Here is a 26,904-nt window from a genome sequence, read left to right on the forward strand (position 1 = left end):
AAAGGGAAATAGTTCCTAACTGGGTCTACCAGATGCAACTGCCATATTACTCATTTCAAGCAAATAGTAGGTTATAAGTTTAATTTAATGATAGCCTTAAAAGACAGACTACACTGTGGTTATGACACTTTGAAAATATTGGTGGTCATTTATTTACCGTCAACTGTATCATGGACTTTTTGTAATAGCCAATCAAAGTCACTTTGGCATATTCATGATTTATTCAAAGGTTGACAGGGGACAAGTTTATTTGTACATGGTATTAGCCTTCTGTCAGTATGGGTAATGTCCTTTATGATACAGAAACTTAAACTTTTCTTAAAATAAATGGGGAATGTGTCATTTACAACCACTGGGTTGATGCCAAAGCTGGTGGAGTTTTTATTCCCTCAGGGTATTACAAGCCCAGTAGTCAGAACTTCTGTGTTGACATAAATTATCATTGATATGCTCATATCTGTAAATTAAGTGTTTTCAAAACTTTTGAATTTTTGAAAAAATAAGGCTTTTCTACCTCCGGAATCCATAACAGTAGCTGTATTTGGCATAACTTTTAGGAATTTTGGTCCTCAATGCTCTTTAACTTCATACTTATTTGGATTTTTAACTTTTTTGGATTTGAGCATCCGTACATGACAGACATCACTATAATAAGACTTTGAAAGTAAAACAGTTCCACCCTTTTGTAAAACAGTCTTCAATTCATGTTTGAAGGATCTTAAGCTAATACAAACCATATTAGTCAGTATGAAACACCAACATTGAATGAACAATAACCGATTACGATTTGTAGTTTACAAATTCTAAGCTGGTTTACGGTTGTCTTTCTTACTATGTTTGTATCGTTTCAATCAAGCAGATACCAGTTTATTTCAACCAATGCATTGAAAAGAAACGAGAAATTTGTAATGAAAGGTTTAGTTTTTATATTTATCAGTATGAATTTGATATTGAATAGAAATAACTTATTAATATTGATGAGTTAAAATGATTAGTTTAAAAAATGATGAGAGCGCCCTCTACAATATCAATAACAAAGATGGCGGAACATAAACAAACCACCTCGCTCGCGAAATTCAACTTGTTCTCTTATTTCTTGCTTATTGTACTCTATAGTCCGCACCCCCTCTGGAAGGTCCAATTTTGGAGAGAGAAAAAAACGCGGACAATACAAGCCTTTCTACGGTAATTAGCATTGTGTGTAAGTTTCATAACATTTGGTTATGTAAGCTAAGAGAACAGAATCCAATTTTAGGATGTACAGGTGTAGGGACAGACGGAGGGACATACAGATGGACAAGGGTAAAACTTAATGGCCCATCTACTACAGCAGGGGCATTTAAATTAATTTTTATACCCTACTGACATTATGAAATCATTACTACAAAGATAAAAGACCATGCAAGATGATATATGTACAATTCTGTTGATGCTTTCTTTTGCTTTCAAGTAATCAAATAATTTATATCATTGGATAAAATTGCAAATCTGCAGTTCTGTGAATTTAAAAATTTTGTTTAAATCTTGATCTTCAGACTATATCTCTTACATTTGCACAGTCTTAAATAATGAAATAAAAACAGGAATCTTATAACGATTTATTGAAATATCAATACACATAGACAATATGGTCAAATTCATAACAACAAATAAGATTTCCCAGGTAAAAATCAATCACATATTTTTTATATGTCCAATTGCACAAATATCATCCTCCATAGGCTTTTATCAAAATGTATTTTCAATGTCATATCAAAGTTCATGTGAGATTGTTTCCATAAAATTCTCAGATGAGAAGTTCTGCCAATTTATTCTCACTTTTCAACTTCAGATAGGCCCCATACTGACCTGGTGTGTTTTTAAATGAATTTATCTTTCTTTTAATCTGTTTTGGCGTATCTTGATAATAATTCTTCCTGTCTTTTGCCATAGCCTAAAATCAAATAATTAGACACATGCTTAATGTCAACCAATTTTCCCTATTATTGGTAAACTTAAAGGCAATTATAAAATACAAACATAGCAATGATGAAAATTGGACATGAACACTGATAAATAGTTTTCTTTAGTAATTCGTAAATAAAATGTTGGAATAATTTGCAAAAGAAACAAATTTTGGCAATACTGTGGATTGAGGTATCCCTTTGTCCATTAAATTATACATGTGGATAGCACAGACAGTATAAAAAAGAAGATGTGGTATGATTGCCAATGAGACAGCTATCCACAAAAGACCAAAATGACACAGACATTAACAACTATAGGTCACCGTACAGCCTTCAACAATGAGCAAAGCCCATACCGCATAGTCAGCTATAAAAGGCCTAAATAAGACAATGTAAAACAATTCAACGAGAAAACTAACGGCCTTATTTATGTAAAAAAATGAACGAAAAACAAATAAGTAACACATAAACAAACGACAACCACTGAATTACAGGCTCCTGACTTGGGATAGGCACATACATAAATAGTGTGGCGGGGTTAAACATGTTAGCGGGATCCCAACCCTCCCCCTAACCTGGGACAGTGGTATAACAGTACATCATAAGAACGAACTATAAAAATCAGTTGAAAAAGGCTTAACTCATCAGATGGACAAAAATACAAGTGGACGTGGCCCGGTACTTATACATCCCGACACAAAAAGACACAATAAACAGATCTGAGAGTACTCGCAGTTATCTGACAGCTAGTTCAAAGCCACTAACAACTAATAAAATCAAAGTGCAGAATAGCACCTCTAGAAAGTTTGCAACTGTATATGTGTATTATTTCAAATAGGTTATAGACATGTATTATTTCAAATAGGTTTTAGACGTGTATTATTTCAAATAGGTTATAGACGTGTATTATTTCAAATATGTATCTAATCACAGTTTAGATTTTTCAAACTAATCCATTGTCTCGCCAGCAATTTAAAAAAAAACACTTTTATGCCCCATTTATGGGCATTATGTTTTCTGGTTTGTGCGTCCGTTTGTTCGTCCGTCCGTCTGTCCCTACAGGTTTAAGTTTTTGATCGAGGTAGTTTTTGATGAAGTTGAAGTCCAATCATATTTGAAACTTAGTACACAGTAGAACACACCCGTGATATCGGGGGAACGTCGACGTGACTGAATTAAAGTATATAACTATGCGTAAGCCTTATTTTAGTATTGAGATTGTCATCTGATAAAGTAATGCCGATTATAACATGCATAGTTTTCTCTGCTTTCAGTTTTTTTCTGTTTGAACCCGTCGACCTGGAACTATTCAATTATTGGTAATATTAATTCAAAAGGTCCTGGAACGGAGTATTTTTAATCAACAGCATTGTTCTTTATTTATCTATTTAGTTACAAATAAAGTTGAATTCTTTGATTCGCTGTGTTATGTCATGCCCGCTAACTAATTGAAAACTACCTATACGCCTTATCTTAAGTCCAGATTTTTAGTATTCGTATTGTCATCTTACTGCTTAAAATACTACAATAGGGAACAATTTGAAAATGATTGAATTTAGTAGTGTCAACCCTGTGATGTTGACCCGTGTATATAGCAAAATCCGAAATACACCGTTTGGTTGTGCGCCTGTCAGATGAGAAACGTACAGATAAGGTAAAAGGTAACAGGTGAATATTCTATTGGTTTCGGTATCGAATTCGACCCGGAACTTGTTAATTATTGGCAATATCATATATGTGGAAAATAAAAGGGTCTGTAGTGATGTAATTTTTATTCAACACCATTGTCCTATAGTGGATATATATCAGTCTAAAGATTTGCACAACGGTACTGATATAAGATGTTATAATACGAAAATGTTGTTATTAAATCGTGTCAGCACGATTTAATAACAACATTTTCGTATTATAACATCTTATATCAGTACCGTTGTGCAAATCTTTAGACTGATATAATTTTTTCCTTATCTGCATAGTATCGCCTATTCTAGACGATCCGGTACATAGTAAATTTGCTGGTTGGTCGTTTTTATAGACTTTTATATATATATATATATATATATAAAATTGAATTCTTTGATTTGTCGTTTTTACCCCATGACGGCTGACAAATTCATTGGACCTCATTATTTTAGTATTATAGATGTACCCTATGATTTAATCTTTCTAATTTTAACGCCAAATTAGAGTTTTTACTTCATTTTCACGGTCCACTGAACATAGCAAATGATAGTGCAGATGGGACATGCGTTTACTAATTACACATTCTTGTTTTATATAGATATACTTCTAGATCTGAAGACCGTTTTTATGTTCACCTGATAAATATATAACCTAAGAAAGCTACAAGTCAAACGTATATGGGTATATATACTTCATAGGCCATAATATTCTGAAAATTTCACCATTACATCTAAAATGGCAAAAGTGACGCCAACAAAATTCAAACTTCCTTGACTTATGTTTTGTGGTTTATAATTTCTACAGCACTTGTCCTTAGCTTGATCTCGGTCTTAATACACTGAAGATCACTGAACTATAAAATTCTAAGAAGTAGATGATGACTCGGTTGCTTTCAAATTATACGGATGCTATAATACTAATTGTCATTAAGACAACGTATTTCTGTTGTCAGTTTGATCCACTTGAGCATGCTAAACGAGTAATGGTCCTTATATACATATTGGAATGTGAAACAGCTAGTATTTAAATAAGGGAATCAAAAGTTTTCAAATGATTTTTGGCATTAAAACTTTCAGATCGATGTCAGTTTGACAAAAACAATGCACTTTTCTATACTCGTCCTTTGGCCAGAGACATTAGCCATATAATTATCGATTATTTTATATTCTATCACCTGTATATTGTTAAAATAAATCAAACCATTATCACTTGTCAATTATCAGACAACGTGGTCAAATATCAACTTGTTCTTGCATACCGGACTTTTACGATACTCTCGGGCTTTTACTTATTCAATAATAAACCGTTGTAAATATCGTACATACATGTAGTAAAAAAATAGTGCGGGAAAATGTTCATTCATGAAATATTCATGAATGAACCGATAACTCGCGTAGATTTCTTTTGATTTTCTCTTCAGCCTCAGCCAATGGCCGATCCGCAAAGTAGTGTTTGTGATACTTATTTTCAAAATGAAGTTTAATTCATCTGAATTGTCGATGAACATTCATTCTTTTTTTATTCAAGCTGTAATCTTTTCAAAAGAGTAGCAACTCAAAATATCCAAGAATCAGAACTCGAACACTAGTACTACATTATCTTGGAGCAGAACATTGCGATAGTCTGTCTCACCAAAAGTTGAGGCCGACGCCTATGGAAAGTAGCTATAGCAAGCTATAGCAAACTTTCCAAAAATCATGCAACTAAGACTAAACTATCAATCCGTACACATCCAACATCCAATGGATTTAGTGTAAAGACATCATAAACAGCCAAGGAAAAACATGACCTTGTGCAATGCCAAGTTACAGGTATCGACAAATTGTAGATCTATGAATATGTATATACATATAACACACTAGGAATATTTAGTTAGCTTTTAATTTACTGATAACAAAATCTATATTTATACCAATAAAAACAATATTCAATGATCTTATTACAGTGTTGAATAGGTAACCTTTTAGAATAAGTTTATTTAAAGGAGCGACAAGTTTACATGGATCATTTCTAAATTTCCGAGCACGGTTAACAACATTTCCGTAAAAATGTGGATGTGCTATCCCGTTTGAAGTAAGTTTTCTACAGGTACAACCAAACTTCAAAACCAAATCTTTATATCTATGGAAAAATTTAGTAAAGGTTTCAAGTAATTTATGGTAACAATATCCCTGGTTTAATAATTTACCAGTAATACATAGGTTGCGTTCGTTAAAATCAAAAACGTCACCACAGACACGGGCATAGCGAACAAGTTGTGAAATATAAACACCGTAAGATGGTGCCAAAGGAACATCACCATCTAAAAATGGAAAATTAACAATAGGGAACGAAAAATCGTCTCTTTTGTCGTAAATTTTAGTGTGGAGTTTCCCGTTTAAAACCGAAATATCTAAATCCAGGTAAGGACAGATATTATCGAATAAATTTGAGTTATTTCCCTTTGTCCTTGAAATTAAACATGTGGATAGCAGTTATTTTCCTTTGTCCATAAACTTAAACATGTGGATAGCACAGACAGAATTATTTCCCTTTGTCCATAAAATTAAACATGTGGATAGCACAGACAGAGTTATTTCTCTTTGTCCATAAAATTAAACATGTGGATAGCACAGACAGAATTATTTTCCTTTGTGCAAAAGCTTAAACGTGTGGATAGCACAGACCGAGTTATTTCCCTTTGTCCATTAAATTGTACATGTTGGCAGCACTGTTATACTGTTAAAGTTACTTTTGTCAATAAATTGTACATTTGGGTAGAACAGATACATATGTACATTGTAGTTTCTACTTTCTGCAACTTGTGGAATTTAAATTAAGAAGCTCCAAAGAGCCTGAATCCCTGAATGATTTTCAATGGTTTATTTTCCTTTGTGCAAAAGCTTAAACGTGTGGATAGCACAGACCGAGTTATTTCCCTTTGTCCATTAAATTGTACATGTTGGCAGCACTGTTATACTGTTAAAGTTACTTTTGTCAATAAATTGTACATTTGGGTAGAACAGATACATATGTACATTGTAGTTTCTACTTTCTGCAACTTGTGGAATTTAAATTAAGAAGCTCCAAAGAGCCTGAATCCCTGAATGATTTTCAATGGTCTAACCAGCAAGTTTTCATCTTACTTGCTTCTTCTTAATCTAATAACAAATCACACGAACCACAGTTTCTCACATTATAGTGGGGTACTCATTAAAATGTGGCACAATCTCCTATATGTAAACAAAACCTCTTGTCATAGGTTCTCTTATTATAGAGGATCAACTTTAATTACCTTATAATCATCTCCGTATGATTCTAACATGCACACACAATATCTAACCAAAGGTTCTGACAACTGTAAAGTTTTAGCAGGAGGTATACTGGCTTCTTCTTCTAATTCTGTAATATTAAAGAAAAAAATATGCACACAACTTCCAAAAAACATCTCTCAGCACTTTGTAATGTAAATTACAGAAACAGAACTTTCAAAATTATGATGTTAATTCAAAATACAAACATGACAAATGTACTTCTTTTTTCAAAGCTTTACTTAAAGGTGTATATATAGGAAGATGTGGTATGACTGCTGATTAGACAACTCTCCATTAAAGTGGCAATTTGTAAGAGTAAACCTTTATATGTCAAAGTACATAAAAGACAGACTTTCATTTAGATGTAAGTTCTGTATTATATCAAATTCTTCAGAAATACATGTATATACATGTACTGTTATTGAATAATTGTCTTCCCAAAACTCCTATCAAAAATAGTTTGAAAGACATTTCTGGCTTTAGTGAATTATTTATTTATATAGTTTTAGAGACATTTCTGGCTTTAGTGAATTATTTATTTATATAGTTTTAGAGACATTTCTGGCTTTAGTGAATTATTTATTTATATAGTTTTAGAGACATTTCTGGCTTTAGTGAATTATTTATTTATATAGTGTTAGAGACATTTCTGGCTTCAGTGAATTATTTATTTATATAGTTTTAGAGACATTTCTGGCTTTAGTGAATTATTTATTTATATAGTTTTAGAGACATTTCTGGCTTTAGTGAATTATTTATTTATATAGTTTTAGAGACATTTCTGGCTTTAGTGAATTATTTATTTATATAGTGTTAGAGACATTTCTGGCTTCAGTGAATTATTTATTTATATAGTTTTAGAGACATTTCTGGCTTTAGTGAATTATTTATTTATATAGTTTTAGAGACATTTCTGGCTTTAGTGAATTATTTATTTATATAGTTTTAGAGACATTTCTGGCTTTAGTGAATTATTTATTTATATAGTTTTAGAGACATTTCTGGCTTTAGTGAATTATTTATTTATATAGTTTTAGAGACATTTCTGGCTTAAGTGAATTATTTATTTAGACAGGTGAACAAACCTTTAATAACTGTTGTTGTTTGTTTTATCTTCTTCTCTTTCTTTTGTGTTTTCTTATTTTCATTGTTGAGCAATTGCTGAAAGCAGGAAAATAATTTGATATCAATAAACATCTGTAAATATAAACATGCATGTTTAATATGAATTAATACTTTACCATACTGTCATGACTGTTACAAACTGGTCTCTGCTGCTGTTACACTGTAAACAAACTTATTAATTTTCTCTCAAGTGTAAAAAAATACTGCCAATACAAATGTATAAATCATTGTTAATGGGTAAAACTTGAATCTTCCCTTAAATAACTACATCATTCAAGGCCTAAAATAAAATATTGTTTGTCTCCCCAATCCCAACCGACCCTGCAAAAATGTTCCGCCTCACCAAATTTTATTGTAAAAACTAAGTCAAATGTTATTTTATTCCTTTGTGATTTTCAGGCTTACCGTATCCAATGATATTGTTCCAGCTTTTTGGAAAAAATAAAATTATTTCCCTACCTACATTTACCTACCCACACCTGACTGGGCAGGGTCGAGATTGGGGAAACAAACAATATATTAATTTAGGCCCAAACTAGAAAATCGTGGAAAGCTATATCATGTATATTTCATTTAATGGCAACTTTCATTATTTGATATTTTATTGTTTCTTCAGATTTTTTAACAATTTAAAATTTTATTTACCGTCTTATTGGGCAATGTTTTTTTCAAGGCCATCATGAATAAACAATTCTCAGAGTAACAGGCTAGCATTAGTGTCAATCCTTTGCTAAACAATATTTTCATAAAGACCTAGATCTGATTGTCATTCATAAGTTACAGTAGCTATACTCATGGCAAAATTTTGTCTGACTAAGTTAAAGATCCAAATATCTTCTCTTGGTCTCTTATGTAAGAAAAAACTTGATTGATACATTTATCACAATGTAAATATGTAGGTTAAAAGATCAATAGTATTAAACAACATACCTTGATGCTTGGTACTTTTAATGTGATATTTGGGTCACTGGATAGACCCATTAACCTCATATTCTGTTCAACAGACTTATTTTTAATCCATGCTTTCTTAATTTGTTTACTGAAATAAATGGAGAATTAATTTATTAATTTGTTATATATACTTAGGAGTAAATTTACATGTGGGTAAATTCTATGGATATTGCAATCAGTGGCAATGGTGTGATGAGATCAACATCAGTCACAGGTACAAAGGCTCTCAATCCTCTTTTCTAGCTAATGCAATCAATTTAACAATATCAATCAATGTTGCAATGTATCTGGTATGTTTTTATTTCAATATACATACAAAATGAATATAATGCACTGCTGCATGTGCACCATTAACCAATAACCACCTCAAATAGAAATTGTGTCTTATTTCATCTGACATTGCTTTTGGCTATTCCTGAATATATTTTGCACCAATACACAAAAAAGGTTCGACTTTCATGACTTTGAATCCTGGTATCTTTGCAAAACTTTTGAACTGTTAATGAAGATTTCATGCAAAAACTGGGTCTGAAAGTTCCTTCCTAAATTCCCTCATCAAAGTCCAGACAAAAAATAGTGAAGGAAGGCGTCCCAGGAAAAAAATATATATTACATAGCCTTTTCAGACATCATAATTATTTGGACCAGTTATCCTTTATGATGTCATTTACAGGATAGAGGGGATCACCAGTATCCCTGCGCTTTCAAAGTTCATCAAACACCTTTGTGATCGTCATTATACAGAATAAACTAGAAATATTGTCTGTTCTGTTTGCATGGTTTGTAAACACCTTCTGCAGGAAATATACATTTTAAGGTGTTCAAATACAACCATTTTAGTCCATTAGCCCATATTGTCTTCCTTGAATTGGGCACAGACAACTTATCTCAGAAAAAAAATATTCCTATACACCTTAATATAACACAATGACACAAGGTACTTAACTTGCATTTAAGAAGAACGTCAGGCGGTGACGAAATTCCTTTATATATGCCGCTTTCTAGGCTGTCAATCCCACTTAAACTTGTTATGTATATATGGACAGTGATCGGGAAGGACGTGCGCCCTGCGCCTATAGCACATATCGACCAGAAATGGCGCATATATAGTGTGACAAATGTAAGCGCCCACATGGCACATGATATTTTTCACTTCATATCGTCAAATGGATTTCTGATCATGTTCTGTACCGCCATGTGTGTATACACAACTATGTAATGTTCCTCCAATGAAAGGAGCACCTATATATTTTTGGGATGTCTCTGGTGTTTTCCTATTGTAATAGAACCATGCGGTTTAAAGTCTCAGGTGTTTTCGTATGGTAATAATAGAACCATGCGGTTTAACTGATTACCCAAAAAACGTAATTAACCATCATTCTTGATGTAATTTTTTATAAACAACTTTAAATTTGTGAAATTTGGCTAGTAAAGACGAGATTTATCTCTTATTATAATCTTTTAAGATAATAGCTTGCTATTATTTCGATTGAAAAACCCCAAAGCCTTTTAATGAATATAGTTTTTGTCTCCATAAAAGGCGCTTAACTGTCCTTGTCATTTTTTGGTCTTTGGCTCGTTTTGACATTTTGTAAACATGACTTCAGCAAATTGTTGTTTTGTTCTATCAATTAATGATACTCTCTACTGTTAGTCTTGTCATTGTCATGAAGTAATAATAATACAAGAAGTGCAGAGGAAATGCCAGAAATGTCCTCTGATAGGGAACATATGGAATAAGTATGGTTTCGACGAAGACCCAAATTTAATGTACAAAAAAAACATGAACATGTAGAAGGCAACAAAACCAGTTTGAATATTGTATAAAATAAAGGTTATCTTAAATATTGTCCGGTTTGGAGGAAGCTAAAATAACTTATTGTATATTCATTGAAATAGAAATTACAAAATCACGTCCTGAACAATATCCATGATATAATTTAAAATCATACAGGTAAGTACCACCACCTCTTTGCACAAATATACTGATTCTTTTTTTTTACAGTAGTCAATTTAAATGGCGGCTTTTGGCCCACTCATTTGACAACATGGCCCATTGAATTTATTTTTGGGGGGCCCTGGGCCCATAGTGAAAAAATCCTTTCAGATCACTGTATGGTAAATCTAAATTGATCTATCTTTACAATGGTGTATAACACGCCTATATTTGTTGTCGGAATCATCCGTAGCAATCCTATCCAAGTGTCAATAGTAATCTACCGACGAAAAATTGGAAATAAATGTCTCGCAGTAAATGATTAATTAAAAAAACTGTTTCAGAAAAAACTGTTAATTTTTGTCTGAATAGAACTTGTCACCCGGTTAGTAAAATTGTATAAGATACCGTGAAAAAAAATCTAACAAGTGTTATTTGTGGTATGTCTAATAAGTTACGAGTTTCTTATTTTATACACAATTTTTTCCATTACCATGATTACGTCAATGTCATTTAGACTCTCTCTTGACTTTTCGTATGAAATGAAATAAGATCAGATAACTCTGAGAATCATTTCGACTTTCCCATAAAATTTGACCAATCGGAAACCATGATATATAAAAAGAGTGACAAAGATACCTTTGACTGGTCCAAGGACACAGTTATCGTCCTTTGGTTTTCGTTGTCTACGAATATAGTCCCTAGTGTAAACAGTGTATAACTTGCATGTTTTATTTGATACACTTTCCCAATTTATTTCTTGATATTAAATGCATGAAATATTATTTAGGGGGATGTATTTACATGTTAAAAAGATTTGGGTGCTGAATCTTTATGTTAAGTAGTGATTTGGTCCAGTTCAAAAAGGTCAAATTTTATCAAGTCTGAAGCTGTCAAACTGAATTTTACACCCCCTTAACACAGAATTGTCAATATTTTCAGTGGCGGATCCAGAAATTTTCATAAGTGGGGGCCCACTGACTGAACTAAGAGGGGGCCCGCTCCAGTCACGCTTCAGTGATTCCCTATATAAGTAACCAAATTTTTTCCCAAAAAGGGGTGGGGGGGGGGGGCCCTGCCCCCCCCCCCCTAAATCCGCCTCTGATTTTGAGTTAGAGCTGGTAGAAGTTTCTATAATTTTGATATTATTTGTCTCACTGGTGGTACACTACTATGTAAAAATCTTTAAGAGAAAGAGCAGGTGCGATTTTTTTTAAAATTTGAATTTATTGTCTCAAAGAAATGCCAGTGGCAGTTCCAGGAGGGGGGTTCCGGGGGTTGGAACCCCCCCTTTTTTTTGGCCGATCAATGCATTTGAATGGGGACATATAGTTTGAACCCCCCTTTGTCCTGGGTTGGGAACCCCCCTTTTTAAAATGGATGGATCCGCCACTGAATGCACTACAAAATAACTGTGTTCTCGGGCCTACTGCTAGACGTTTATTTCCAATTTTTCGTCAGTAGACGAAATAATTAAGTTTGACATACTTGGGTCTGTTTGCTACAGATGATTCCAACAACAAAAGTAGGTGTGATATACACAATTGTAAAGATAAATCAATTAAAATTTACGATATTACAAGTTTTAGTGGGGTTGACAGCCGAGAAGGTGGCATATAAAGGAATTTTGTCACCCTCTGACATTTTTCTAAAATGCAAGTCAAGTACCTTGTGTTATATTAAGGTACATGTATATAGGACAAAAATTCTGAGACAAGTGCCTGTGGCCTTGGGTGCCCAATTAACCAGATCTCTATTTTATAAAGTGCTGAATTGACTATAACGCGTGCCGATTTTACCAGGTGCCAACGTAAGAAATAATTCATCTATAATCTAACCCTAATACCAGGTTTTATGCGTAAACCCCTGATGCTTCACGCATGTCTGTTAGACATCTATTTGCCGGGTATATTATCAATTGAAATCCATTTTATAAGGGTGCCCATGTATAGTATTTAAAAACCGACAAATTGTAACAAACCCCTGGCCATGGCCCTGTGCCCAACCTGTGAAATATACACCTCATCGCTAATCCCGGCTGACCCAGCCGCTTGAACTTTTAACGTCATACACAATCACTTTTCCGTTGTGGCTCAGATATTTTGTTTTATGACGTCGACATCCAGTAATGGCGCACAAATAGCGATAATCATATGGCCTGGTGGTTCTCTCAGGGTACTTCGGCTTCCTCCACCATAATAACAGACCTCCCGGTGTCCTACACACTCCCTTGGGCGGTGTTGGGTGGGGATTGTTCTCGTGATGGGAAAATATTGTAAAGGACACATCTCCATTAATCCTTTAGGAGTGTACATGGATCCGCTGTACCCTTGCAGTCAATCAAGGGCTGCGTCTAAATTGGTGGAAATTCTAGAAGTACATGCACAGCCACAAGGTGTATAATATGATAAAAACTTCCAAATTATGTTACCATTCGATTGCAGGTAGTTTCTTTGAATTCTTCCATTCTTTAGCTCTATTTCTGTCATATTGAAATCTAGGTTGTCGGTGTGTTTTTCTAGGTTTCCCCATTTTAAGGATTGATGTTCATATCTAAATGTAAACAGTGTCAACAATGCTTAAAACACGTGCTTCCTGTAAACAAATACTGTATTAAAGGAAAGATTATACTTTGAAAAATGTAATATTTGTTTTTGAAATTTGTTTGTGTACACTTACGCTGCCAAACAAATAATGCAAGGGTTTTGATTATAAAATGAAATAAAAACGAAAAAACTCCGATAATTTCAAATAAGACATAGTTGATATCTATTTAACTTCATATTAAAGGGCAACTAATCTAGTTGTTATGGCAGAACTTTGGAGATATCCCTTATTTCTAGAAATAATAGCAAGTATTTAAAATACAATTCTTTGGTAAATAGTCAGTATGCTCAAGTTTTATTTTAAACATATTGTATTGTCTAAATGTACGTAACAATAGGATTAGATACAAGTTTTGACACCTAAAAATATTTCTCTCAAAATAAGTACAATAATCACTATTGGAGTAATCTCATGTATCTGTAGCTAGTTCTGAAGGACCTCCCCTTGATGACCTTTGCATTGTTGTGATGTAAGAGTTCCTCACTGCTGTGCACCTGAGACTACTATGTGTTATAGTAGTCTCAGTGTGCACTGGTCATGAGGAGAACTACTGCAGAATGAGATACTATATTCCTGGTTCTATTTTTACTTTTCTTTTTTTTTTTTTCCGTATTGATAAACTTTATATCATATTCTTTTAATATTAAATCGATCTCATTGCACTCAATGCCTCTTACCTTAATTATATCCTACATTGCTCATATTATCAATTTATTATTTGTGTATTACTTATTGTGTATTTCACTAATGTTTATATAATCATTTTATTATGATGTTTTTTTGTATCTTGCCCGACAAGGGCCCATGATTGGTTTAATATATAATGTCTAATGTCTAATGTCTATACAAAATTTCACGGTCCTACTAAAAAGCGCCCGGGTTCGCCCGTGAAAAGAAAAGGCGCCCGGGGAAAAGAAAAAGCGCCCGGAGAAGGAAAATTAGCGCCCGGAGAAGAAAATTAGCGCCCGGGAGAAGAAAATTATAATGTTTTATAACAGTATTTTTTTCCCTTAAAAAATAACTAATCATTTCTTGTTTTGTCTTTAATAGAATGAAATTCAAAACAGTGTGGCTGTGGCCATTGATTGACACATTAAATTCATCCATTGACTGGGACAATTTACGTGAACGTGTGTCTGTAACGACCACTGTTCACGACGTACCTACGATAGACATTTAAACTGTGGGGTCACCAAAGGTTTCTTAACGCCTTTAATTATAAAATAATTCGAAAAATTAATCAGGAATAACCTTTATGATTTGATTTATACAATTGATATAAATCAAAACATCGTGTTATTCCTGATTAATTTTTCGAAATACTTTATTAAGGTGTTGAGGACCTTTGGTGACCCCATAGTTTAAGTGTCTTTAAAAAGTACACAGTGAGCAATGGTCGTTACATACAAACGTTCACCTAAATTGTCCCAGTCAATGGATGAATTTAATGTGTCAATCAATGGCCACAGCCACACTGTTTTGAATTTCATTCTATAAATGGGGATATGTACGATGCTACATCTAAAGTGTTGTTGTGCTTTTACATTTTAGATTTCAAAATTGTATATAAGTAAGTAAATAAATATAAATAAGAGTATATAGAAGAATCATGAAAGACATCGTCCTTGATCAAAATGTATATTCTGTTACTAAAAATAATCGGTGCCTGAGGTCTGTTTTGAATTTCATTCTATAAATGGGGATATGTACGATGCTACATCTAAAGTACTAAAAATAATCGGTGCCTGAGGTCAATATTTTCGCAACTGCATGGTGAACACTTTTTTTTATACAGATGCTAAGGTAGATTTATTATATCTTTTTATATAAAACTAAAACTGTTTCAATGGCTATGGTTATCAGGGTTTTAATGCTTAGACTTAAATTTAAACCAAACACCTGCTTTTTACCCCCTTGTGTTAACTACGGTGCATGTAGATTACTGCTTTTTTTGCTGATTTATTATGTGTACCTCTTTTAATTTTGATTAAATTAATATTTATCTGTGAAATTTGAGTTGTCTTATACATTTTTCATTTTGATATCGTTTGTTTATGTGTATAAAAAAAGAAGATGTGGTATGATTGTCAATGAGACAACTGTCCACAAGAGACCAAAATGACACAGACATTAACAACTACAGGTCACGACGGTTGTGACACGTGGATCAGGATCTGCTAACCCTTCCGGAGCACCGGAGATCACCCCAAGTCACGTTTTGGTGGGGTTCTCGGTTGCTTAGTCTTTAGTTTTCTATAGTGTTTTGTGTACTACTGTCTGTTTGACCTTTTCTTTTTTAAACATTGCGTTTTTTTCAGGGTTTTTTCGATTTAAGAGTTTGAATGTCCCTCTTGTAACTTTCGCCCGTGATTTACAGGATCGGTACATTTGAGAGTTTATATTTTATGTGAATCAAAGACACTTGCTAACGAAATTCAGAATTATTGCCATAAATTAGAAATAGAAATTGGACGCCATAAGGGTCTGTAGGTGCAAGATCGATTATGTAAATTATGTAAAAGAGATGTAGAGGATGAAATTCAAATGCCCAATGTTAGAAAAGAAAAGGAGTAATTGCAAAACTTGAAAAAAATATGTCAACTAAAAAAAACTTGACGTGAAGTCAAAATTATTTGTTTTATGTTATGTGAAGACAAACATGTTTATAAGAAAATAAAATAATCTTATTATTGATTTATAATGTGAGAATAAAAATACGGACTCCAGATCTCGCTGGTTGTCATTAGTTGTCAAATACCTAAAGAATGTACTTAAGTGAAATATAAAAAAAAATCTAGGATATAAAATTGAGACTATAAGACAGAACATAATTAGTAAAGTAGCAAAAATGTCTAGATTATGGAACTCTGTAAACATATTAAACTTAAAAAAAAAATGGCGAGAAAAGGTCTTTTACCTAATAATAGCATTGGTATTATTTGGGTCTCAAATTAAAGCTCCGGCAAAATAGTCTCGATGGGGCTTTTTGTCGGCTCCGGAAAAATAGCCTCCTAGACGCTATTTTGCCGGAGACGGCTATTTCTATTTAGAGTTTGGCTATTTTGCCGGTCCTATTTCAGAAGTTCTAATCAGACTATTTGAAATAAAAAATATTTCTATGAAATTATTTATATACAAATAGGATATAGGGCTAAATGTCAAATATCTTTCGGTGCTTAAATCACATGTACATACGTTAATTTCTGTTGAATATTGACATTCGAAGATGGAAGACGAAAAACTTTTAAAAAAAAAAATATGACTCATATGAAGAGTTACAGCAGGTTTTGAAGCAGTTTGAAAAATATAACTATATGTTCTACTGTGGTGTTGTGAAGATATTTTCTCCATCAGTTGTTGTGAAGATAATTTCTTTATCAGTTGTTGTGACGCGATATTTCTTCCGTCAATTGTTGTGACGGGGGTTTTATGCCGGTTTTTGTGCATGTTAACTTCACATGCAGGGAGGTCACTTGTTAAGATGGTATTATGGTTGTCTTCGAGAGTTTCTTTATTGATGAACATGACGTTGATTTCCCTATCCCATTTGCTACTGTTCTTGTAGAAAGAAAGATGTCTGGACATCTGGGGACTACATGTCGTTGTTATGGACTGGTTTGGCAGCGAGAGTGAGACTCGCGCCTTCTTACCCTTTTTAATGAAATAAATAAGACAACTCAATTTGCTGGTAGGAACAAGGCTTGTAATGTACGGGCAGTAGACTTACATTTGCTTTTATAGCCACTGTTCATTACCCGACATTCTTGTTTCCCAGCCGATATTGAGCTTCTTTTGTAAACGATGGAAATTGTTGCCAAAACATTTAATTATTGGTTCATAATATGCAAAATGTATTTATTTGTTTTTGAAAGCGTTAGGATTATTATTTTTTACATTAGATATAATAATCTTTTTGAAGAATTTCAATCTCTGATCTTTATCATAATTGATAATTAAAGATATGTTAGATTTTAATTAGTATCTTGTATACGTCAATCTGCGTATCTAAACTTTTTGATTGGTTATTAATAACATTCGTATGTGCCTTAATGTATTACTGAATATATATGATGCTGCACTATCTACAATTTCTGTGAATATGGTTATAACCTTGGATTTAATTGCAATTAATCATACTTCTGTCCGACAATTTACTGACCTCATAACTTTAGCGTGCCAAATAACTTATTTAGCAAGTTGCTTTCTTTAAAAAAAAGAAATGCAATCGTAAACCTAAATGCTTGTTTGGCATTATAGTAGTCTCAGGCATTATATATTAGATAATTGTTTAATAAAGATGTATTGTTTTATATTACTTTTGTAGTATAAGAATTAAAAACTGACATTGATTGTTTGCTCAATGTAATACCGGCGTCACACATCAGCGTATAGTCCAACGTACGTCGGTCGTGGTAAAAAATCATGCACGCTACCATATACGCTAGTAATTTTGGATGCATTCAACCTGTCAATCATATCTGTATCGTGTGCACAACGAGCTTAAAGCGTGTATTGGGCGTGCGAGAAGCGTACCTCAGCGTTTATCGGGCGTTCAGGTGGCGTATGTCTGGCGTTTGTCTAACGTTCAATTCAATTCAATTCAATTCAATTCAATATTTTATTGGAAAGAGCACAATAGAGGCATGATCCAAATACAGATAATTATAATATTTAAACAACATATAAATGAAATAACGATGCATGTAACAACAAGTTATAAGACAATTCTATGTATGTCATTACATTATAAACTGATATTGATACCATGCTAAACTTATACATCAGTATTATTCAGGATTTCCATAAATTTACTTAAAACACACAATATAAGATATATATGTATATGTACGAACTACTGTAGAAGATTATTACCTGATGAAACGGTATGGTGGTCTCTCAAATCAAGAGCTTCTGTAATACACATACAAATAGATTTTAATTTTTTTTCAGACATAGGATTTAAAATTTTGGTAAAATTTTCATCCAAATTATTTGAATTAATATCATTAATTTTATATTTAGATCTAATTTTCAATTTTTCCTGTGCAAAATTTACAAAATCTCTCATTAAGGTATTTTTGGCCTAGCATACCTACCAGTTTATATTGCTAATGAGTGTGGACTTATTCTTAATTTAGTGAGTTTTTTCTAAGGTATTTAGGAATATTAAAGTTTAAATATTCTTGTTGTTTAAAGTTAGTATAAATTTTACTAAAAAATAAAAGTTTACCAGTTTCCATCTTTTATCTTAGATAGTTCAAATATAATTTTATTTTTGTAGAAATCTTCTAGTTTCTGTTTGAAATTACTATTACAATGCTTGTTTAAGGGTATTCCAATATTCTATACTATTAAACGAGAAGACCTCATTTTGTGTGTCGCTTCTCTTCCTTCCACAATAAATCAATCATCATGCCTCTGTTTCCTATAGGTAACATGCATAGTCGCATTTGTCATCCATTCTTATGATTATTCAGATTGAGTTATTTTGGGAGAAAAACGACAAGAAAGGAGTCCGGATTTGATTCCGTCATCAGACTGTCTTTTAGTCATAGATAAGCTTTCCGGTTTGAAACATGCACAAATACAACCAATCGTATGATAGATAACAAAAATGAAAAATAGATAAGCCAATCAGAGCGTTCTCCATATCATGGTGTTTAGATCGCAATAATCACAACTATTATACCTTTTTAGAGAGGACAAATATTTTTCGCGTTTATCTACATGTAAAATACGATTATACTACTTTAATATATAGAGACTCTCTGTATTCTGTAAGGGAATTTCTATGTTAGTATAGAAAGTCCGTGATTCTGTTTACTGCTTTCTTTGAAATGTTTACTATTTAAGGGGTCATACCACTTCCATATATATTAAAATAAGTAAAACATGCTCAACTTCATCTTAAACTACCTCGACCAAAAACTTTTACATGAAGTGGGACAGACGGACGACCAAACAAACGAACACACGGGTGCACAGACTAGAAAACATAATGCCCATAATTGGGGCATACAAAATTATTGTTAAAAGGGAAAATAGTGATTTGGCAAAAATGAAAGTAAGGTAGAGATTAGAGGGAAGAAGGACCTTTTTCGGGGCATCGGGATCGGGTGTTTTTAAGCTCGGGATTTGGGGATTGATCCTTACGGGATCCGGGAATATGTTTTTCGATTAGAAAAACACAAAACTCCATATTTAAAAACATACTTGGGGTTCATGGAAAGTCTTCCAATCTAGCAGTGCGGTATAAAACAAACACCCCACAGTTTAACGTCCCAGACACTCCAAAGACGGCATTAGTATAGTCTGTTTCCCGGCCGTAATTGAAATTGTATATTCCGAAGCATACTGAATGTTTTTTCTAATCTAGTTACGTTTGCGCGCATTACCATTACATTTACGCGCAAAAATCATTACGTTTGCGCGCAGCTTTTGCTTACATTTGCGCGCATTTTTTTGACAGGTAAACTCAGGTAAAATACAGGTCATAATACTTTATTATTTATTAATTTGTTCAATTATTTACAAGTAGCAGTACCCTTTCCGTTAGTCTAAGTCTCCTAAGGCACCTATTTTAAAAGAAATCAATCAATAATATTTTAGGGAAAATACAGGTCATAATACTTATTTATTAAACAATTTGTTCAATTATTTACAATTATCAGTACCCCTTCCGTTAGTCTAAGTCTCTTCAAAGGCAGGGAAAAAGGAGATAAAGCCGCATATTTTTTCGATTTTCAGATACAATTCAACAAGTCAAAGGTGTAGACAAAAGTTTAAGAAATCTGTGACAGCCCATTTATCATAACTTGAAGGGGTTTTAAATTGATTTTAGAATTCAATATGAACAATATATGATTTGAATTAAAAAAACTATTTTCAAAATTAATAATTGATAGTCATATATCTATTATGAAAATACCAATAAAGTATAGTCATTTATAATTTAATATACATGAATTATTTTTTTTACCTGAGATTACCTGTAAAATGGATGCGCGCAAATGTAATTAAAAGCTGCGCGCAAACGTAAAATATTTTAATCCACAAATGCGCCCAAACGTAGTGCGCCCACGGAGGGGGCCAACCTAGCGGCATTAGTAATGCCGGCGTCACACATTGACGTAAAGACCGGCGTGCACCAAACGTCAGAGAAAATTGACAAAGTCGGTGAACGTTAGTTGCACGCATGAGCTGAATGAAATTGTTATGCTCCATAAAAATTTCCTGGAGTAAAAGCGTTCACCAAGCGTATACCTTTGCATTTCGATTTTCTTCAAACTTATGCAACGCGCGTTTAACACTTGCTTAAGCGTTCCTCTGGCGTGCAACTAACGTATACGGACTTGTAGATAGTTGTCTCATTGACATCATACCACATCTTCTTTTTTATATTTGATATCTTATCGCCGACCCTGTTAAGTCTGCTAAAATTGCATGCATGATTAATTTTAAGGTAATCAGCCGTAATTGAAGCAGCACACTTTTGATTCCTTGTTTCATTGCTTGAAGTATTATTTCTTACATCTGCATGGTCAAGTGTATTACTTTTAAATATATTTTAGATTTAGATTTCATTTTTAGTTTTTTTTTCTTCTTCATATTGAATATCAGTCACACACAGACGAAAAGGATCCAGAGGTTATGTGACCTCCTTGTTTTAATAAAAAGTAAATAACATTGCAATATTTAAACAAAGAAAATAACTTTCAATTTTCAATTTTAATGAAAATAAAAACGGAAATATACTTTCATAATTAATTTTAACGTTATTTTCCGAATAAACAATATTTTAGTTTCGTTTCGAATATAATTCGTATTGTTTACATGAAATCTTATCTCATATCTAAACACAGCTGGTTTCAACGTTTGACTCTAATTAAAATATCTACGCATATATTGAAAGTAAATATTAGCAGCTTGTAATTGCATGCAAGGAAGTATTCAATTGCTAATTGAAGTAGCTTGCGTCATAATAAATTATGCATCCTCTCTATAGCAACTTTAAGATGCTAATGATTATCCAACAGGTCAATTAATAAGCTATTGCGCATGTATATGCAAGGTGGGCATGGAAAGAACAGATGTATTCCGAATAACATCTGGTGTTCCGAAAGACTACGGACATCGTCCAATACATACTGCGTAAACCCTCAGCGGTTTATGCAATGAGGTACTTGACTTGTACTATTATTGATTATCTTGCATCTAAGATAAAATTCGTTATTCTTACGAATCTGTATCTATTGTACTTGTTGTATTTTCTTCTGATTTATTTGAAATTTATATCTAATTTACTTTTAATTATCTTAATAAATTATGATATACTATTGTTTTACTAAGATCTACTTTATTTCAATTTCTAATTATTTCTAAAAACGTCCTAAATCCTTTCATAACAGGAAGCGGGATTCGAGGACATTTAAATTCATGAAAACCAGAGCACCAATCAAAAACATTAATAACAGTCTAGTCTAGGGTTCAATTGAGTATTGTTGTGTTCATGGAGGAACAATCCACAAAACTTCATCCACTGGTTAGTCTAGTTATTTCTTCATTACATCTGTATCTGCATATATTACGTGGAAGATACATTGTACCAATTCTGGTTTTTTTATACATGTACATTTATCTCCGTTTTTATGGCTTGACTTTTATCTGGTAACTGAATAAATTTCAGAATATTTGAGTTGAGTTGCAACATTCAACATCAAGTTTAAATCGATTTACCCTAAACTTTGTGTATACTGTGCATTAAAAAGTACGTTTTGGTGTAGTGCATAATAGTGCAAAACTAAAATAACAAATAAATCTTAAAAGTGTTATTTTATTAGAATGTCGATTTTTTTTTCATATGGGTTTGCATGCTTTGCGAAATGTGTTATATATATTTGTTTTTAAATATCAAATTTAATATTTATGTTTCGTAAAAAGTGTTTTAAAAAATACATATAGTTTTTAGAGACTTCTTAATACGTTCAAAGTGTCAACTTTTTTAATATGCACGTTCTGTCTAAAGTAAAAAAGAAGACATATTTGTTAAGAGATATTCTTATTAAAGTGTATTTTTTTATATATTTTTTCTGTTCTTAATTTATATACTGAAAATCTTAATTCAGAACGGGAAACTCTACATAGATCGCTATTTTGCCGGAGCCGGCCGGCAAAATAGTTAGGCCTTTTTTTTGGTTTCGTCACTTTTCGTTATTAATTTTTGGTGAATTTTTTCGTTTAGACGGGTTTGGGTCAATTTTATTAAAAAATAGATAAGCTATAGAGAAATTTATAGAGGGCGCAGAATTTATTAGAGTTAGCAAGGATTTGTATAGTAATAGACAACTATACAAATCCTTGGAGTTAGTACAAATACCTCTGTTTTGGAAATGAAATCTTCCGTTTACTCTTATCTTCTGGTTTTGTTTTCGCATATTGCTTACAATCAAAACATTGATGATTACGGTTAAAAACTATAAAAAAAAAATTTAAACTATATGTTTTATTCGCTCTTTTATTGATAACTCTAATATACTGACGAATTTTATATCCGAAACCATGTCTTGCATATTATCAACCGACTGGATCCCGAAATTAGACTGGTACCAGAGAAACATGAAAGTTAAACGTAAAAGTTCAGAAGATGCTGAGACAGATTCATTCCAGTATATACCTCCGTCTGTGGCTAAGGCTGACAAACTAAAAGAATTAGACTCAGTACCAGAAGGACGTATTGAACCTGGGACTTATGAACCCCCGCCCGATTTTGATAACATTTCCGAAGAGCAAAAGACTCATAAACCATTCGACCTTCAGTTTGCTCGAGAATCATGGGGACAAATCAAAGAAGATCCGTATGGACCAAGTCAATCAATGGTTTGGGAGCAGATAAAAACAAATCCACTGGTACCAATAGGTATCTTCTGATTTCTTTCTTTTTATGTAAAACAATTGACACCATTTCTATACATGTCATAAGACAAAATAAATAAAACTTGTGTTGCTGATGATCCTATATGAACTTCGTGACGGATTCAGAAGGAAAAAGAGGGGGTTCTGGTGGGTTGAAACACTTTTTATTGGACAATCAATGCATTTGAAGGGGACATATGGTTAGACCCCCTCTTTTTAATATCCTTGGTTGGGAACCTCCCCTTTTGAAACTGGCTGGATCCCCTGTACTGCATACCTACATGTACCCTCACTTTAGTGTCTAGCCTTTATGAAAAAAATGTCCCTGTGAACAAGTACTAATATGACTCAGTTATCATGGCTATTATCTCAGATAGAGGGTGCGGTACATGTATATGTAATATGAATAATTTTGCAGAATTGAAAAAAAAACAAGCAAAGCTGGTCCATCATTTGCGTTTTTTACATCTTACAAGTGATGACATTAAAAAAATCAAATGCATTCTTTAAAGTCTTCTGTTTGAGTATATTTTTTATAATTCACTGATACATGTATGACAACAAGAAAGTAACACATGTTCATAAAGACAATTTTACATGTTTTATGTCAAAAGTTTCCAACAGATATTAATTAAAAAAATACATGACAAAAGAATATTTAGAATTAGATGTTAATTCATTATTAAGTCTCTATCTAAAATTGTGAGATGGTTATTACCTAAGAATTATGTCCCAGATCACATCCTTAAGTGTCCAGACCCAGATGAGACATGAATTTGATTCATTTTGTACATCTTGAGATTTAACAAATAGAGTTATCCCTCTTTGTACTGGTTCTCCTCTATATATTTGATATTAATTAGAATAACTCTTTTCAATATTAAATAAAAAAAGATAAAAATGTTACATGTGTAGTTTGGATATTTTAATGCACTTTTCATAAGCTCTTCAATTGGGATATTTAGAATTTAAAATTCAACAATGGCAATGGTACAAGTAAATTTTACTTGTACCATTGCCATTGTTGACAAAAATACAACAACAAACGAATCCTGCGTAATTAAAACAATGAGAAAAGTATAATTATTTTATTAAAATTTTTTATTCTAATATGACACAAATAAATGTATACACAAATACTCTCAACTTTCTCACCATTCTGAAAATAGAAATGAAACATATTACGGTGTCAAAAGTGAACATTCATATATAACACTACTGTAAGGTCAGCAGAATAAATGTACGTTTTCTTCAAGGTGTGCTTTATATGCAGGTGTGTTTTATGTAAGGAAAAAAACATTCCTCCCCCAAAAAAACGGCCATGCAGCTTATTTAGGGGTGCCTTTTTTATTCTGAAAAATACGGTAATTTTTCTTTTTTTTTTTTTTTTTTATAAGAATTATACACAATTCCTTGTTCTTTTACCTGAGAAATATTTTGGACAAAACTTGAAGTAAAAGTATCTGTTTTTTTGTTGATTTAAAGGAGAGTTACAGTTCAAGTCCAATGCATGTAGAGCTAAGTCTAAATTTCAGGAAACAAAGGTCTTTGATATTCCTGTCTGGTACAAGAGATCTTTTCTATGTAATCTAGCGTTACTACATTTTTTGTACCAATGAATCACTGAATATTGATATTTATATTTTAGGTTTTTCAGGAATGGTGTTTTCATTTGTTTATGGAATGTATCAGAACAATTTGGGGAATGCTGAAATGGCCAATAAAATGATGAGGTACAGAGTATATGCGTCTGCATTTACAATGGCTGCCTTATTTGGTGGTACCTATTATCAGTTTCTTAAGTTTAAAAGGAAGAAAGCAGAATTTGAGACAATATATGAGAAGATGAAAGAACATGAGAGAACATTGGAACTAAATCAACAAAATCATGTCAACAATTCTTAATGAAACATTATGACAATCACAGACTGTAGACAAAGGATTCTATTATTCCATGTTTGTTGTTGCAAGAAACTTAACTTGCAGAAGGTGGAACATGCATTGTATTAAAGGCAAAAGACCCCAATGGCTGCCAGAAAGGTTTTAGTACAGTGCCACTATAATTCATATAAAAGGGGATACTGTAACAAAATGAAATATTACTGCACATGCAGTATCATATCAATCACCAACACTCAATTACAACTCCTCTGAAAAACACAATTATACAAACAACACATGGTCCAGATAGTCAGTATCATATCAATCACCAACACTCAATTACAACTCCTCTGAAAAACACAAATATACAAACAACACATGGTCCAGATAGTCAGTATCATATCAATCACCAACACTCAATTACAACTCCTCTGAAAAACACAATTATACAAACAACACATGGTCCAGATAGTCAGTATCATATCAATCACCAACACTCAATTACAACTCCTCTGAAAAACACAAATATACAAACAACACATGGTCCAGATAGTCAGTATCATATCAATCACCAACACTCAATTACAACTCCTCTGAAAAACACAAATATACAAACAACACATGGTCCAGATAGTCCGACTTGCTATAGCTACAAAATTTAATGTGGCAAATCACACGAAGCCTTTTTTCTAAATTTGTTATTGTATACCCAACATGAAAAATAGAATGTGTAAAACTATACAACACTAGCCGACTAACTACAGGCTATATATTATATCTTATTTCCATGTGACTTACATTTTGTAAATTCTAAGAATGTCAGGTTTTGTTTGTAGTAAAGGTGTGCTCATTGTTCCATAAGTTTGAAGTGATATTTGATGTGCCTCTTCATATGTATTTAAGATTGAAATGTGCAAAAGTATTTTCAGTTACATGTATTAGTGCTATATTCATCCTTTTCATATGTTAGAAACTATTTGACATTCTCATTAAATGTTTGTATCATTCTAATCTAATGACATTGTTATTTATAGTAAATGGATGGATTTTTAATAAAATATGAAAACTTTTTCGTGTTTGGCTTAGGGCTACATTTGTAAATATTGTGTATATGATGTTCATAAAATATTACCATTTAGCATTGTCTATGTAACCTTATGTTCAGAGCTTCTTATGAAAACAAATTAATCAACCTCCACAATTTCTCATTATTTTTCTTATTCTATTAAAAGTACTGCCACAAGCTTTGATTAGGTTACATGTGTTTACAATGTACGCTGCCTGCGTTATTTTGATACTGATACAGATATTATTTACTAAATATAGACTTATACAAACTGTTGCTGACAAGTTTTGTACATGTTGGATACACTCGACATAGCCCAAACAGCTGGATGTAGGTATACCTATATGAATAAACATGTAGGTATATCAATTTTATGTATACGGCTCGGTTTGGTATTGCATGATAGGTAAATTAAGTGTATATATATAGGAAGGGAAAAAAGGTTTACAAATTATAGGAAGGCAATTATCTTTAGTTTTTATCCAGAATGTAAAATTTATATCA

The 26,904-nt window shown here is 32.6% G+C and overlaps 1 protein-coding gene and 1 long non-coding RNA gene across 2 annotated transcripts in view; one reads left to right on the forward strand and one right to left on the reverse strand.

Moving 5' to 3' along the window:
• Window positions 1–13,552, reverse strand: part of LOC143073619 (uncharacterized) — a 45,643-nt gene extending 32,091 nt beyond the window's left edge. Inside the window, exons 1-5 of the mRNA XM_076249299.1 lie at window positions 13,366–13,552; window positions 8,978–9,086; window positions 8,008–8,083; window positions 6,904–7,010; window positions 1,849–1,933 (exon numbers count right to left, since the gene is read on the reverse strand). Of these exons, the coding sequence (XP_076105414.1) occupies window positions 1,849–1,933; window positions 6,904–7,010; window positions 8,008–8,083; window positions 8,978–9,086; window positions 13,366–13,466 (478 nt within the window). The 5' untranslated portion in view covers window positions 13,467–13,552. The remainder of the gene's footprint in view (window positions 1–1,848; window positions 1,934–6,903; window positions 7,011–8,007; window positions 8,084–8,977; window positions 9,087–13,365) is intronic.
• Window positions 13,553–23,135: 9,583 nt separating this feature from the next.
• Window positions 23,136–25,483, forward strand: LOC143073622 (uncharacterized). Its single transcript, XR_012977555.1, has 2 exons — window positions 23,136–23,457; window positions 25,102–25,483. It is a non-coding gene; the product is annotated as an uncharacterized LOC143073622 (long non-coding RNA).
• Window positions 25,484–26,904: the final 1,421 nt, after the last annotated feature.

Source organism: Mytilus galloprovincialis, chromosome 4, assembly GCF_965363235.1.
Source record: "Mytilus galloprovincialis chromosome 4, xbMytGall1.hap1.1, whole genome shotgun sequence".
In the NCBI taxonomy this organism is placed as follows: Eukaryota; Metazoa; Mollusca; class Bivalvia; order Mytilida; family Mytilidae; genus Mytilus; species Mytilus galloprovincialis.